The 16,447-nt window shown below is 40.6% G+C and overlaps 1 protein-coding gene across 10 annotated transcripts in view; it reads left to right on the top strand.

Moving 5' to 3' along the window:
* Positions 1-16,447, top strand: part of LOC149205493 (ER-based factor for assembly of V-ATPase) — a 128,518-nt gene that overhangs the window by 68,739 nt on the left and 43,332 nt on the right. For all 10 annotated transcript variants that reach the window (XR_016252463.1, XR_016252461.1, XR_016252459.1 and 7 more), the window contains exons 2-3: positions 9,018-9,326; positions 9,442-9,580. Coding sequence is in view for 2 of the 10 variants with exons in the window: in XM_089395081.1 (XP_089251207.1) it covers positions 9,063-9,326; positions 9,442-9,580 (403 nt within the window). In the remaining 8 variants the exon portion in view is untranslated. The remainder of the gene's footprint in view (positions 1-9,017; positions 9,327-9,441; positions 9,581-16,447) is intronic.

The raw sequence follows: 16,447 nt of genomic DNA, 5'->3' as shown, positions 1-16,447 counted from the left end.
TCAAAGCTGGTCAAACAGCTCACAAATGACCTCAAGTCAACCTTGGTCAACTCGGCCTCCAACAACAATGATAGGCAGCCCAAAACAGTCCTGAAATGAAGGTCAAACAACAGTCAACGAAAGTCAAAGTCTGCGGTCAACCCTCAACAGTCAACGCTGGTCAAATATATGGTCAAACAGGTCAATGCTTTGCTGCCCAGAAATGCGGCTAGCCTAGGAGAGGCTGCCCAACCCAAACCACAGTCAAACAGTCCTCTTTGCTGGTCAACGCAGTCAAAATACAACCCTGCTGCTCCACGGTCAACCCTAGTCAACGCTGCCCTAGATCAGACTTGCGTCCTTCCTTCTTCCCACGTGTGAGTGTCTTCCTCCTCCTACGCATACCCAATCAGACTAGGAGAGAGAGGAATGAGATGATGAGATGAGTGTCATAATGCCACAAGGTCTCCTCCTTTTATATGCCACGTTGAGGATGAGTTGGGGGTGTGAAACACTGTTTTGCTTGCTGGCTGACCTTGACAAATTGTTAAGAAATACAAATAAATTCATATCTCCATGAATACATGTCGGAATCGGATGATCATTAGATCAATCCTACACCTCTCGATGAGAGGAATCCAAGAAAAATATCAGCTGCCATAAATAAGGTGACTCACATGGAGTTTGGCCCTAGCTGCCAATTTTAACAGCTTCTGAGGGGGTTGTGAGACCACTGCTTTTTAATTGTCGAATTCGTCCTCTAATTTGGTCTTTTGTCATACTTCAAATGTATGTTTTAGTGATTACAAGCAATTGAACACTTTTTTCTGAATATATGAATTTTAATATGTGAATTTTATTATAATGAAGTGCGTTCTAGGATTTTAAAATAATTACTTTTCGGTTAAGAATTTGGTATTTGGAGATATATATTTACGAAATATACTTGACATTTTCACCTAAACCTAGCTGTATGATAAATAATCTACCTATATGAGAGGTAAACATGTTTTTTGGAGATTTGACTTTTGATAGAGAAACAATCATACTTTTTTTTTTGTAAGTTAGAACATTCTATTAACTGCAGAAGTAAATATTTACAGGTCTATTGCTGAAAAGTCTGTCAGTCTAACCTTGGTTGGGTTTGTTGACCATTGCCATCAACCCAAAATAAATAGTCCAAAAAAGACAAGCTAACCGACCATAACCGTAAAGGCAAGGTATGCCAAAAGACTGATAAAATGAACATAAAACCAAAACACATACTCAATCATTAGAGTTGATAGAAGCTGGGTTATCTGGACCTGTCCCAGGTGGAGGAGGAGGGCAAAATGAGCAGCTAACGTGTTGCTCCAGGTGAGCCAGCCAAGCTTCCAACTACTCTAGCTTGTCTAGAATGTGCATATGCTTGTGCTAGACCCACCACCACCGGCTCCCGAGGTTGATAATGGAAATATTGGAGTTGTGCCAAGGCTGCCATGACTGCCTCATGTTCTTCTCGACGAGTTTTCTTGTAAGCTTCCAACTACATTTTCACCAATTGGCGCGATTGACCTTTGGTGGCGTAAGAGAGATTGTTTCTCTTCCTTGGCGGTGGTTGGCGTTCACAGCAGGGTCCCCGCAGGCTTCTAGTTGCATCTGAGCTCGGCCCCACCTCCGCCCATTTCTGGTATTGGCCTCGAGGTTTGGGTTCCATAGCCGACCCACTTCCACCTCCACCCAAGCGGGGGCTATGTCTCGATGCCATGTGCATGCCGCAACACAATACCCCTCCGACAACCTTAGCTGTTTTCACGTTTTTCCTGGGCCACCAACACCACTGCAACATCCGTTAGGGTCACCAAATTGTCACTCGTTTGCGATAGTGATAAAATTTCCCCCTCGAGCTTGATGACCCGCACCTCCAGAGCCCCTTCCTACTCTGTACTAGTCACCCCACCTTGGTTCGACCCCTGCAAAGAACACCACCCCCAACTGAGGCGCTGCAGAAGTCCACCCAAAACTGTGCACTTCTGCACCCTTAACTGAGAAGCCACCTAACACCACAGGCCCAAAACAACGAGAGACAATTGGGGTAAGAACTTCCCCAATTCCCCTCTGAAATTCCACTCAGCTCCTCCAACACCTACAAAAATGGACCCAACAATAAAACCCGCACTAGACCACAATTTAGTCAAGTCACCAATGGAGGGGTGCCGACGTGTTGGGCTTTGGAAGCTCGCTCGATCAGGGGGCACCATAGAGAAAACCAGAAGATATACAAGATTAGAGGGTCGACGACTCCCTTCTGCCGCCAGATTCCACCTCCATTAAAATCCAAGGAGCAGCGAGTCGCCTTATCCCCCCTCCAAAACTCATCAACAAGGCATCGCTCTAAGTCACACGCCCCAAACTGCCATCTCCAGAATATCATTACAATGCCCATCGAGTTCCGTAGAATTCCCATATCCCATTGACCTCCGTTTAAATGCACACGAGCGCAACTAGATGGGTTCACATGGATCGACTGTGGTGTACCTTGCCATGCATACCTCTTGCATTTCATGTGCATGGGAAGTTTGGGGGGAGGCCAAGCTCAGCCTCTAATATCCTCTGTTTTGCCACTCCCATTGGGGTAATCATGCTCCTTTTTACCAAGCAACAAATTCCCTATTCTCTTACTTTACCAAGCAAACAATTCCCCATGGATTCTCCTTTTTTATTTTTAATTTACGCTCATTTCGAACTTAAATATTCTAATTTATTATATTCTTAATAAATTAAATACCATATCAAACGAATAACGTAACTTATTTGAAGTTTGTTGTTCCTTGCAGAATTCAAGTCATTTTATGTGCCTCTTCTTTTTTCTTTTGCACGAAAATTTTTAAGGATGGAAATTTATTTTGAAGTTTAGAATCTTTGACGAGTCATACTAGTTCCTAATATGAAAATTATAAAATGTTTGGCAATATTTTTGTAAAAATAGTCAACTTTACAATAATTTTATAGTCTCTAATTTTTTTTTGTCATTTTCAAGGTAAATTAATTTTGTACTATAAAATTTGGGCGAATCATTCTTCAAAGACAATGGAAATTGGTAGATCTTTTTTAGGGAAAAAGCATGGAAAATTAGTCCACCTACCAATATTAGCTCCTAAAATTTCCATCCTTTCCTTCTCATGTGGCAAACTCCTTGGCCATGTTCAACTGTGTTTATCGGCCCACGATAATATTTTTTCTCACAATTCCTTAGTTAACACGTGTTGTTAGTGTCGTATTGTTGCTTTGATGCCATATTAAATATGCACATACACATGTAGAAGCACTGTAAAGAGGACAGGGAGAGATTCAATGTTATTCAATGCGTATGAAAGTCAATACACATATCTTATGAGAGAAATGTAAGTTAATAAACCACTTAGACAACTACGAAGTGACATGTGACAAAAGTATCATTTAAGTAAACGAAATAGCCATTTTTAAATATTTGTAATTTAAAAGCAGTGTTTTTAAACTGAGATTTAGACTTGGAATCGGTTGAGGTTCAGTGTAGATTCTAAGTGGGAGTTGTATTGATTTAGATTGCTCTGATTTCAATTATTTAGTCTATTAAAAGTATATACAAAACAGTGTTGCAAACATCGTGATTAAATCACGATTTCTTCGCAGCGCCGATTTAATTGCCGATTTTTTCGACGATTTTTATTTTATTTTCAAAAAATTGTGAAAAATTCGTGATGGGCGGAAACAACGAGTTTTAAAGTGCGATTTCGAGTTTTTTTTGTCATTTTTTTTCAAACAGAGGGCAAGAGTGAGAACTGAGGAGGAGGAGAAGTCATCTACAAGGGCAAGAGAGGAGAAAAGTGAAGGAATTTAGCATCCCAAGCAAGAAAAATTCAAGTTTGGACCCAGTTTCTTCAACAAAGCGTGGTTTCCAGGTATGGAAATCAAAATATGGCCCTTTTTTTGTTTTTTGTTTTTGTTTTTCCTTAGGTTTCTATAACCCATTTATGTTCAATGATTTTTGAGTGGATTTGATTGTGTTTTTTTTTTCATTTTTGTTGCATATTGTGGGGAGGGTTTATTTTGGTCAAAAATGCAAAAACTTGATTATTAGATTTATAAGTTTAATTTCTTCTTGTGCCCTAGTTTTTTTTCCATCATTTTTGCTTGGGTTTGAATGTGTATTGTATTTTTTCCATTATTGTTGCATTGAGTTGAGGCTTTTTTTGTTGTTCTAAAAAATTCAATGTGTTGTATGTAAATTTTAATTTTATTTTTGTTACTTGCAATTCTTCTTGTGCCCTAGGTTCGACTTCAAACTTAATCTTACATTAAAATTCAAGAGTTCAACAAAGTTACAAACATGCCAGGGAAATTGGACCCTCTGTGGGAATTTGGTGAACTTGATGGAGGGTTTGACAAATCAAACTTGATTTGCAAGTTATTTGGGCATCATATGACAGCAGGGGTATACAGATTGGAGTATCACCTTGCACAAGTCCCTGGACATGAGGTAGGGCCTTGCACAAATACAAATCCATAAATCATCCGAAGAGCCGTCGGATCATTGGAAGAGATAGAGAAAACCAAATTGTTCAATTCAGCTGTGAAGAGTCAACTAGCAGGGAGTAGAGTGTTAGGAGGTGAACATGAGAGTGTTACTGGTTCTACTTTAGCATCAATATCTACAACCAACCTTGTAGCTGCCTCATCATATTTTGTTCCTAGAACCACACCTGGTTCACAACCATCTATCTCTTCAATTATTAAAAAGAAGGAGAAAGAAGAAGATGACAAGTTGTTGGGCAAGTTTATTTTTTGGAGTGATATTCCTTTCAATATTGCAAGAAACAATCCATTTTTCCAGCTTGCGGCTGATGCTATTACAGTTGTTGGCCCAGGGTACAAAGCCCCTTCTTATGATGACTTTAGAGGGCGCATGTTTCAAATGAAAAGGTTGATTGCACCAAGAGATTGGAGGAATTTAGGGCATCATGGGCACACACAGGATGCACTGTGATGTTAGATGTTTGGACCGATCAAAAGGGTAGAAGCCTTATAAACTTTTTGGTTAATTGTACCAAGGGGAGAATGTTTATGAAATCTGTTGATGCATTTGCACATATCAAAGATGCAAGGTTATTATGTGATTTGTTGGATGTGTTTATTCTGGAGGTGGGTCCATAACATGTTGTCCAAGTCATAACGAACAATGCTGCAAATTATGTCGCTGCTGGCAAGATGCTTATGGAGAGACATCCTACCGTATTTTGGACACCTTGTGCTGCACACTGCATTGATTTGATGTTGAAGTACGTAGGAAAAATTCCTTTTGTCAAGGATATTGTTGACTCATAAAAAAAATTACAAAATTTACATATAATCATGCATCTATGCTTCATTTGATGAGAACATTCATCAACAACAAGGAGTTGGTGCGCCCTGCCATTACACAGTTTGCCACCAGTTTCATATCTCTTCAATCCCTCTTGAATTCTATGTGGGATGTGAAGAGAATGTTTCTTTCAGATGAGTGACGTGCTTTGGCATTTAGCTGCAAACCAGAGGGAGAGGCCATATGCAGATTAGTTTCATACCAGGAAAGCTTCTGGGCGAGAGTGCAAGAGGTGTGCAACATTACTGAACCTTTGGTAAAGGTTTTTGATTAGTAGATGGAGACAAGCTTGCAATGGGCTACTTGTATGAAGCCATGGATAGGGCCAAGAATCCATTCGGACCTATTATGATGATAAGGGGGATGAGGGGTTTCATAAACAACTCCTCCTATGGGAAGTGATTCATGAACGATGAAACAATACACTTCATCGTCCCATTCATTCTGCAGAGATCTACCTGAACCCTGCATTTTCTTACTCTTGTGGTTTCTTATTTGATGCTGAGGTCATGGATGGATTTTTCACTTGTGTTCAAAGGATGGTGCCATCTCCAACAGAACGTGCAAAGATCTCCAAAGAAATGGAGATATACAGGATGGCAAGTGGCACATTTAGCTTTGACATGGCTGTGGTTGATAGGAAAACTAAAATGCCAAGTATGTTTTAGTTTGTTTCAAACTTCATTCTCTTCAAGTTCATAATTTCATACTTTGCTTCAACTTTCAAATTTCATTTTTTTTCTTATGTTTATCTTATTTGTTGTAGATGCATGGTGGAGAAGCTATGGTGGCGGAGTACCCAATCTACAAAGGCTTGCCATTCGAGTGCTTAACCAAACATTTTGCTCCTCAGGATGCGAGCGCAACTAGAGTGTATTTGAAAAAATACACACCAAGAAGCGCAACAGGTTAAAACTTAAAATATTCTAAATTTCCAATTAATTTTTTGAATTCATTAAATAATATTTTTTATAATTATTATTTTATTATTTATAATTTATTAATTTATGACCTTTGTATAGGTTGGAGTCCCAACAACTTAGTGACATGGTTTACGTCTATTACAATCTTCGATTGTGGGTGAGGCAACTTGAGAGGACATATGATGTGGAGGCGATCTCATTGGATGGGATTGACACCATTGCTGCATGGAGGGTTGAGGCTGAGAGGCCTCTCATGGAGTCGACCGCTGATTGGTTAGAGAAGGAGGTAGTGGAGGGGGTAGAGGAGGAGGAGGAGGAGTCGGAGCAGGAGCAATAGGAGGAGGAGGTGACACCACCTACCCAGGCTACCCCTGTCACTTGTAGAGCATGTGGTCTTCTTCTTGTAGCTCCTAGTTCTTTAGCCTCTAGAGCACAATAAAGTGCACCGCCATCTACATCTAGAGGGAAAGTAATTGCATTTTCTCGCAAGAGGGGCAGAGGAAATCAATAGTATTAGTTATTTAGTTTATTTCATTGTATATGACATTATGACTCATGATATGAGATACATTATTATACTTTTTGTTGATATTTTGAGGCTAAGTTGGGACTCAGGACTTACTATTCAGGACATGATTCACTGTTATGTGTGATGTAGCACTAGAAATGATTTCACACATCTTATATATTAGTTCTTTTATCATATTTATGTGTCAATGCATTTATTTTATGTTGTAGATCATTTAGATATTAAAAAAATTGAATATTTTTGTATTTGCCAATTTTTTTCCCGATTTTTCCGATTCTTTCCAATTTTTTCCCCTCGCCGATTTAATCCCGATCACGATGTTCGCGACATTGATATAAAATACTTCAATTTAATTAAAAAATATAATCTAAAATTTCAAATTATTAGAGATAAAATATGTAAACTCTGTTCATGCATATATTAAGTAAGGGTGAATATATCAAAAGATTTCAAAATAATATTGAGTAGAATATATCTCAACAACAAAGTACATTATTAATCAATAAGGCTTTAAATGGTCTTTAAACTCTAGAATTTGAAAAACATGTTACAACCATCTCTTTTTGCTTAGCCTTGTCTTTTTCAAATTTCGTAAGTTAATTTTGCAATTCCAATTTAATCTGTCCAATCTCCTTTTATGGGGCCATGCAGGGGGCAACTTGGCTTCTACCAATGAAGTGTTCTTTCACGCTCCCCCCCCAACTTCAATTTAATTAAAAAATATATTTTAAAAATTTTAAATTATTAGAGACAAAATATGTAAAGTCTGTTCATGCATATATCATGTAAGGGTGAATATATCAAAAGATTTCAAAATAATGTTGAGTAGAATATATCTCAACAACAAAGTACATTATTAATCAATATGGCTTTCAATGGTCTTTAAACTCTAGAATTTGAAAAGCCTGTTAAAACCATCTCTTTTTGCTTCGCCTTGTCTTTTCAAATTTTGTAAGTTAATTTTGCAATTCCAATTTAATCTGTCCAATCTCCTTTTATGGGGCCATGCAGGGGGCAACTTGGCTTCTACCAATCAAGTGTTCTTTCACGCTGACCCCCTCCCCCCCTTATGCATTTCTTGCAATATTTGCAATAAATATGCTCATCAGCGAGATCAACATGGAGCCATGCAGGCTCTTTGAGTTCTAGCGCTATGGAAAATTCCAAATTGCAAATTCAAATGTGCAACATTGAAAACTTATCTTAACTTCTTATATGCAATGTTCATACTTCAAATTTGAAAGTTCAAACTGGTAGCGAGCAGAAAGTACAAAACTTTAAAGGCATATAGTATACTTGGTTGGGACAGATCATCGCTTTTCAAGGCTTGCTCTAAAACCCCAAAAGCTCACAAATGCTCAATAATGGAGGTGCGAGGCAAATGAAGGGATCTCTTTATAGCATTTTGGTAGGGTCTAGAAGTTAAATTTTTTGTTTTTTAATTAAAATATTTGAATCTTGCAAGCTGAGTCCGCCACTATGTGGTCTAGTACAGACTTCAGCTGAGTAGGATCAGTTTGGTACTGAGCTGGCCAAATCATGTTCTGACTCAACCGGTTCAATACCAACTGGCCCTCCAAACTGAGTAAATGGCCAAGTCAATACAGCTGGCAATCAACCCAATTGAATTAACCAAATGCAAGTTGACTTGAATCGATTTTAAAAACTAAGCTTCAAAGTCCTAAGCTATGCAATGAAAGATATGGCCATTCGTGTGCCTTTTCTTTTTACTTAAAGACATTTTCTACCAAATACTAATTTCGACATTTCATATCCTTGAAATGTTAACACTAAGCTTCAAAGTCCTAAGCTATGCAATACAAGATATGGCCATTCGTGTGCCTTTTCTTCTTACTTGAAGACATTTTCTACCAAATACTAATTTTGAGATTTCATATCCTTAAATAACATTACATTTCGGAACAGGCTAGTTTTCAATTTCAAGTTACTGATGCTGTTTTTTCATTTCTGTTACTTCGTTTTTTTTTCCATTAACCCTGTATTCTTTTACGTATTATTTTTTTATTTTTCATATTTTTTCATGCAATAAATGTAAAGGGTTTGACATGGCAAACCATTATCTTTATTTTAAGTTGTATGCGCTTGAGGTGTTTGTTTAATGACAAATTAGCCGCATTGTGAACAAATAAATAAAAACCACTGTAATTCACATAATAACAAGCTCGTTGGTGTCCTCCACTTGTAGGAACATTGATAAATGTCATGAAGAGCATGTTTTGAGTTAGACGATATGGAGGAATCAATTCAGCCTTATGGCCTTGTCTTGAAGAGCAATCTTGCCATTCGGGAGTTTCTGGAATTGGCAGTGTCACTGGCAAATACAGATTCTGCCAAAATTCTCTCGTCTGCAGGAAAATATGTCTTTTCCGACGAAGTTCCTTACACGGCAATCAGAGATATATGGTTTCAAATAGAACCTTCTCGAAGACCAAAGTTTTCTCGTCTGCTGACCGGTGCCAGCTTTGTACTTCCAAGCCCAAAGCCGAGGGAGAAGGTTGTATATAGCTAGCTTAGTTTAAAAAAGTGAAATTGTATTACTATTTGATGATTTTTAATTCACAGATTTAATTTAATTGCTGATGAGTTGTCAAAATTGATATTTTTTGCAGAGTAAAGAACTTAAGGATCGCCTAGAAAGGCTTCAGGAAATGGCAGATAGGAAGGAATATGATGCACTAGTTAGAGATGTCAGCTTAAAGAAGCAAGATCAGCAATATTTTTCCTCTTTCAAAGACCAACTTGGATATGGTAATATCCTCTTGAAATTGTTTTTCTCTTTTAGCAGCAACTTGGTTTCGGTTCTAAAGACTAGATAAATTATTTTAGATACCGATCCATTTGGCTGCTTGAATTTTTTAACAGGCCATGCATAAGTTCCTTATGTGAGAGTTGCCTCTTGTTGACACCTAATCTTTGGGATCTGGTAAACTGATGTAAATATTGTAAATTGTAAAAATAAAAGGAAGTTGGAAGACGAAAAGACATTGGGAGATGAAACCCAATAGTCTCCCTGTCCTTGCATATATTCATATTCTCCCTTAATGAAAATCAATTCAAATTCGTGAAGTTACTCCTGGCTTGACATGGTGTCAAAGCCAGCCCCCAATTTTAGCATTTTCTGCCCAGTAAATCCTACGTTCTCTGCTATTTTTCTGTCCCAATCAGTTATTCCTTTGCCTCAAGTTTGTAGGACTGTACAGAGACTGTCAACTGGTATCCAAAGCTCTGTGCGTTGGTTTTAGATGAGTGTTTCCCTGTATTTTTTGATGAGCGTATCTTGGTCCTCCATGAAAACTGGTCAATGTCATATTTCTGCTGGAGTCCATGTGACTCAGCCCACTCCTAGTTGAGTCATTTGCAATCATTGACATCTGTAATCAATCCACATGGAAGTCCACGGCTCGGAATGCAGCGATCTGAGAATGCACACTCATAATCTGCCTCTGGTTTGAGAGGATTGAAACATTGTGGGATTTTCTGAGAGATGATTTGGTTGATGTGGATGATTGAAGCGCTGGATGCGATTTGAGTGGAAGCAAATGCCTCTGGTCTGACTGTTGGTTCGTGAGGTGTGACCAGTTTCAGGCCCAAGTTTCATCGCTGTCTCAATACTACATTCGACACAACGGTTTTAACAGCCTTCAATAATTTTTTTGCTGCGCTGGAGGATGACAAGGCCAGAAGACACTGTCCATGTAATCTGTGGTATATGATGGTGCTCCTGCGATATGCTAACAGCGATAGTCCTTTTGCTCGGAGTTCTGTGCGAATTGTTGCAGTGAATGGTATGTCATAATTAATGTGATGTGCATGGTTTGTTGGATGTGATAAGTGAATATGCATTGAATTCCTTTTTCATTTGGTGCATTGAAGTTTTAAATATGACATATGCTTGGCTCATATTAAGTAACATGGCATAAAGTGATAAAATACATATGGTATGTGCGTTGAGTTGATTATGGGTTGAGTTTTTATGAAGCCTTTAAGGAGTATTGTATGTGGTATTTGTTTTTTATATAGCCATATATTATATTGTAATAAAATTGTATGGTGTATAGAGGAATATGGAGAGGCTAAACTTTTAGTTGAAGATATCTTTGAAGACAACCAATTATTATTATTACAAAGACTCGCAATTGTTGTAATTATTTTGAGGCCATATTAGACTATATGATGCATTCACTCATCTCCATTGTGGGTATAGTTCTCTTTGGAAAAGAGAACTATCATAAGTGGTCCCGGAAGATAAAACACACCTTGATTTTTAATGAGTTGTGGAAAGAAATTTATGAAGGAGGAGACAATGCACCAGAGAATCCCACTTCTGACAAGGAGCTTGCCATTTGGGAACACAAGAGGTGAGTTGATATATTTCGAAATTGTTGTAATTATGTTTTGGGTTGATGCAGTTCTATGTGCTGTGTATATAAAGAATAGGTGTCCATTAATGTGTTAATGAGGCATTATGGATATCTTAATTCAATTTTAGTTAGTTGCAAGGTTGCGGGGGAGCGCCCCCCCCCCCCCCTCTCGCTCCTGCTCCCAATTCGCGCTCCGAGCGGGAGCAGCTTCGGAGCGCGCTCCCTAAAAAAAATGCTCCCTGCCTTTTCGGGAGCGTTTAGCCTTTTTTGCAAAAAGATTTGCAGTAATGTTCCAAATGCAATTTGTTTTGAAAGAAGAAAATAATCTTTGAGTGGGGCAGCTTAATGATCAAGCCTATGGCCTAGTATTGATATGTGATTCATGGTAATGTTAAATTCTTAAAGTAAAAGTGACATTCTCCTTAATCTTAATTTTCATCATTTTACATAAATTTTTAACGTTACCATGAAATGATTCGGAATGTTTGAGAGTGGTTCCGACCTCATTAGATTTCATATGGAGAAAGTAGAATTTTAGATTTCATTCAAAATCTAGCAGACTTATCAATTTTTCAGGATTGAGGGATTGCAATGTTTCCAATAAATTTGGTCATGTATTAGGGTATGGAACTCGTATTTAATCAAGAGCACCAATCCCTCTATGTACCATGTGTTATAGCTGCTACAACCACCTTCCAAAATTTTGCCTTAGCCTCGTTTTGGAGCCTACCTACCAACCTTTCACAGCACCTTGTCTTGCTTCGTCAAATACACAAGCTTCAGTGTTTTGCTTGCACAAAGACAACCTGTCGATCACAGATTGATGCATTCCCCTCACAGGCTGATCACCTGGACTTGGTCCAATTGCAGGGTGAGCAGCTCCCCCAAGAAATTGCGCATTTCTGGAGGGCAAATAGCCTTCGCTCCAGAAATTGCGCAATCCTATCTGGCAGCCCGTTGGGCTCCAGAATTGCGCAATTCTGTCGGTTAGCACTCACAGTGAAAATTGTGCAATTTTCCCCAGCAGCGTTGCTCAACCCAGAATTTGCACAAATTTGGGCAGTAGTCAGCTGCTCTGCCCAAAAATTGCGCAAATCTCCTGGGCAGCCAACCCAACTCCCAGCCAAAAATGCACATTTTCCTCAAGCAATTGAGCAGCTTCATGCATGAGTAGTTCGGTTGACCAGTTCCACCTGGGACCAAGGAAACTTGACTTGTATGCATAGCTTGCTTTTCCCGAAATAGCAAAAGGCATCCCATGATTCAGGGAGCTGTTTTTAGCAGCTGGAAGTTACATGCAAAGTTGTTTTAGAAACTTTCTTCCAAGTGTCGCTTTTTCCTAGGTTTGTGGCATGCGCATCATGAGCCCAAACTTATTTATTCGATGCATCAGAGCTCATTCTTTCACATCGATGTTGGATCTCTGATGTCACACAACACATCCAGGATTCTTTGACACATCTGGCTCAACTATTCACGGGTAAGTGGCCTCAATTTGTCTTTTTTCAGCATTTATGTCGCTTTTTGTGTATTTTCTTGTGTGAGTGCTATTTGCTTGATTTATTTGAACGCTTGTTGTCGTTTACATGTATACTAGCTTGTCCTAGCTCTGTTTCAGTTTTCGTTGCTATCTCATTGCTGTCGCATGCATGAAACTGTTTTGCACAAACGTTCGCCGAATCAGCAAATCACTTCATCCACATGCATGTTGATCTGTTTGTTGAATCTTTCATTCATGTTTGCATGCACTGTCAATCACTTCTACTTTCACTTAGTGTCGACGTGCATTCACTGTCTTATTTGCTTTTAGTTGCCCATCGGCGAGTCGGGCGAACCTCGGCTCGGACTCTACCTTCACTGAGATAGCATCACACAATCTGGGGAAGGAAGGCTCTGTCTTCCTCTCCAGAAATGCGGATTTCTGCCTAGCACTGTCCTTCACGACTGTTCTGCGCATTTCTGAGGGATAGTGACCGTTGCCCCAGAAAATTGCGCAATATAGTCCCTAAGCCTGCAGTTACTCCCAGTTGGAATTGCGCATTGCGCAATCCCAGCAGCCAGTTTGGATTGCGCATTGCGCAAGTCTAGCAGTCAGTCTTGTCTCCCAGACAGCCTAGACTGCCTTTTGCGCAGTTCTGGCAGCCAGTCACCCAACCTCCCAGAAGAAATTGCGTAATCTTGCCCATCAGTTTCCCAGGTATGTGTTGTGTCATTCCTCAAATTTGCTTTGGTTTTCACTAATAGATTTCTTGCCATGCATGTTGCTTGTCTCTAGATCTTTCAGGTGTTCATCTGTCTCAATGGCTTCCAAGAGAACAGGATCACAGGACACTGATGGAAATGCAGCTGGAGCAACAGTTGAGCGAGTGTCCTCTAGTCTGCCGATCTATGAAGATACAAAGTTGTATCTAGACAAGGACATCAAATTGAAGTGGCAAGAGGTCAATGAAACATTTGCAGGCACTTTTGAGGAAGGCCTCGAAGACCGTCAGGTGTACATGAATATTCACAAGTCCGGCTTGTACCGGATTGCATGCAGATATCCCGCGTTCCCATGCGCGGACATGATACACTGGATCATCTCTCACACTGATCCCGAGACGATGACCTTGAGCAGTGTCAGTGGGACGAAGCTTGCGACCTTTTGAGCACGGGATTATCATGAGATGTATCAGATTTCAGAGCCCGTGACTGTCATGAAGACTCCATTCAACTTACCTAACAGCAGTGCTAACTCCAGAGACATTCTGAAGAATTGGGTAAAGGAGCCAGCTCGATTCAGGTTGACACCCAACCACACTGAAGAAGGTGTACCAATACTTGGTCATATTTGCATGTCGACTGTATGGCCAAGCAACCACAAAAACCTTCCCACAGAGTTGGGTGGCTGCACTGGACCAATTGGCTAGAGAAGGAAAACCATGTAACTAGTTCGGCATATTGGCTCATCAGTTGAAGGAACACGTAACAAAGGCTCGACAGTCACCCGGAGGTATGCATGGAAAGATTTACATGTCTACCTACATCTTAGATGCAGTCTGTGCCCGATAGGAGTTCCCGGGCTTGGAGTGGGCATGGTCACTAGCGGAGACTGTTGTGAACATGTATTTCAAGTTGTTGTCCGAATGCAGCTTCAAAGGAGTAATCACACGATTGTCTGATCATTTTGTCACCCTAGTGTACAAGATGATATTCGAACAGGATCCACCCTGCATGTCAAAGGAAGCAATGGAGGCATTGATAGGCATTGCAGATTGGTATGCCTCACCATCTGACACTTTCATCCGAATGTTCAGAGCGGAGAAGCCTCTGCATGTTCTTTCGAAGTTTGCCTTGGAAGTAGCATATCACATCTCGGCAGGATTGACAGCTAGACCGCATCAGAAGAAGAAGGCACCTTGGTCCGCTCTTCCGTTGTGGATTGTGTTGTATGAGATTCGGAGTATCAAGCAAGCGGATGTTGAAGCAGAACTGATGAAGAAGTACCCATTCGACCTCTGAAGCTACAATCCATATGACCCACATTGCATTGTGAAAGATCACTGCACGAGAGTTCAGTTCAACTAGATCCACGGGGCATGTCATTGGGTCAAGGAGGACCCATGGAGATATTGCTACAGTTTCTCCAGACCCAATGAATCGGTTGACTTCGTTGTGGAGTGGTTATCGAAGCAACATGAAGCAACATCATGAAGAGCACTAGCAGTAGCAGTAACAACAGAGGCAAGCATACTGGTGCACGACAAAGGTAAGAGGAAGATTGTCGATCGCATGGAGGAGGAGCAAAGCTGCAAGTTTCGAGCAGATCCAGTTGTAGAGAAAGTAGCTATGGCTATAGAGGCAGCAGCGCGACAAGCGAATCGCGCAAAGGCAGAGCGATAAGAAGAGAATGGAAGAAGCAGAGAAGGGGTTGCATGAGTTGAGGGAGCAACTCCGAAAGGAACAAGAGCTGCGCAAACAGGAGAGGGAAGCGCAACAACAATAGATACAGTAGGGGGCACAACATGTGCAAACAGACAAAGCAACGCCCATACAAGTAGATTCATCTGAATAGCTGGCATTAGGCGGACAGGGTGAATCGTCGCAAGGGCAAGACTTTGCTCATGAGATAGAACAAGCACTTCAACAGTTGGATGCAGACATGGAGTAGCAGGAGTTGGAACATGACACCGACCTCATGCCTCACCACAAAGAGGTTGACTCACTCGCTTCAATGCATCTAGATGATGAGCAAGTCTTGAATGATCAAGGAGGCATTGAGATCCTTGGTGATCAGTCGGAGGAAGAAATGCACAACATCTCGTTGGATGAATCCCAACATAGAGTCGTGTAGTCTCGCAAATTGTCAACTCCGGAGGATCATACGTCTCTTGCAAGTTGAGGAACAAGTGATCGTGATTTATGTGCGCAAACATCCAACTGCCTTGGCTGATGCAACCAGAGTGTATGCCGAAGCCACTAGCTCAAGTGTTCGCTTCCTAATAGCTGAGAATGAGCGAATGGCAAAGGAATTACAAACGACCAAGCAAGGAGGAGACTTGGTGACAATGTCTGCTCGAGCTGAACTGAAGAAGGCAATACTAGATGAAGTATTGTCCCTTGACACAATTATGTGAGCATTGTACTCCAAGTTTGGTATCGTGCACAAGGCAGTCGTCCATCTCAACAGATGGCAGTAGCGATGTGCTAGAAGAGCACGTATCTTGATGAACTTTCATGCTGCTGTTGATGACATGCAAACATGGACGATGAAATACAAAGGAGCCCCACTTCACTTGCCTAAGATGATGAGGGGCAATGCAGTCGAGCTGAAAGCATGTATTCGGAGTCAGATCCAGAATTATGAAGAGCTCCCATAGTTCATCACTAGCATACATGCTTCCCATGAGTATGGATGTTGTGGTGCGCACACATGCGATCCCATCACTTGGGACTCTCACCCATGAGAAGACAAAGAAACAGGTCCGACTCAAGCTTGATTCGTACTTCGACGAGTTGTTGCGCATTGCCACCAACCCAGACTTGCCCATCAGTGCAGACATCATTCACAAGTATGTTGCTGGTTCGGCCACATTGAAGACAATGATGCGCATGCTTTCAGACAAGTTGGACAAAGGAGCCCGAGCAGTGTACCCGAATGCTATGGAGGCAAGAGTCAAGTTTCAGACGAATGTCACCGTGGAACACACGGACACCATCAAGGACTACAGATCTTGGCATCAATATGTTACTGTTGATCAGCATGAGGATGTTG

This window comes from Pinus tabuliformis, chromosome 1_2 (genome assembly GCF_031772625.1).
Source record: "Pinus tabuliformis cultivar Carrire ecotype Pingquan chromosome 1_2, CPIR1, whole genome shotgun sequence".
In the NCBI taxonomy this organism is placed as follows: domain Eukaryota; kingdom Viridiplantae; phylum Streptophyta; class Pinopsida; order Pinales; family Pinaceae; genus Pinus; species Pinus tabuliformis.
The sequence above is the reverse complement of the archived record's forward strand: the minus strand, read 5'-3'. Positions and strand labels throughout refer to the sequence as shown.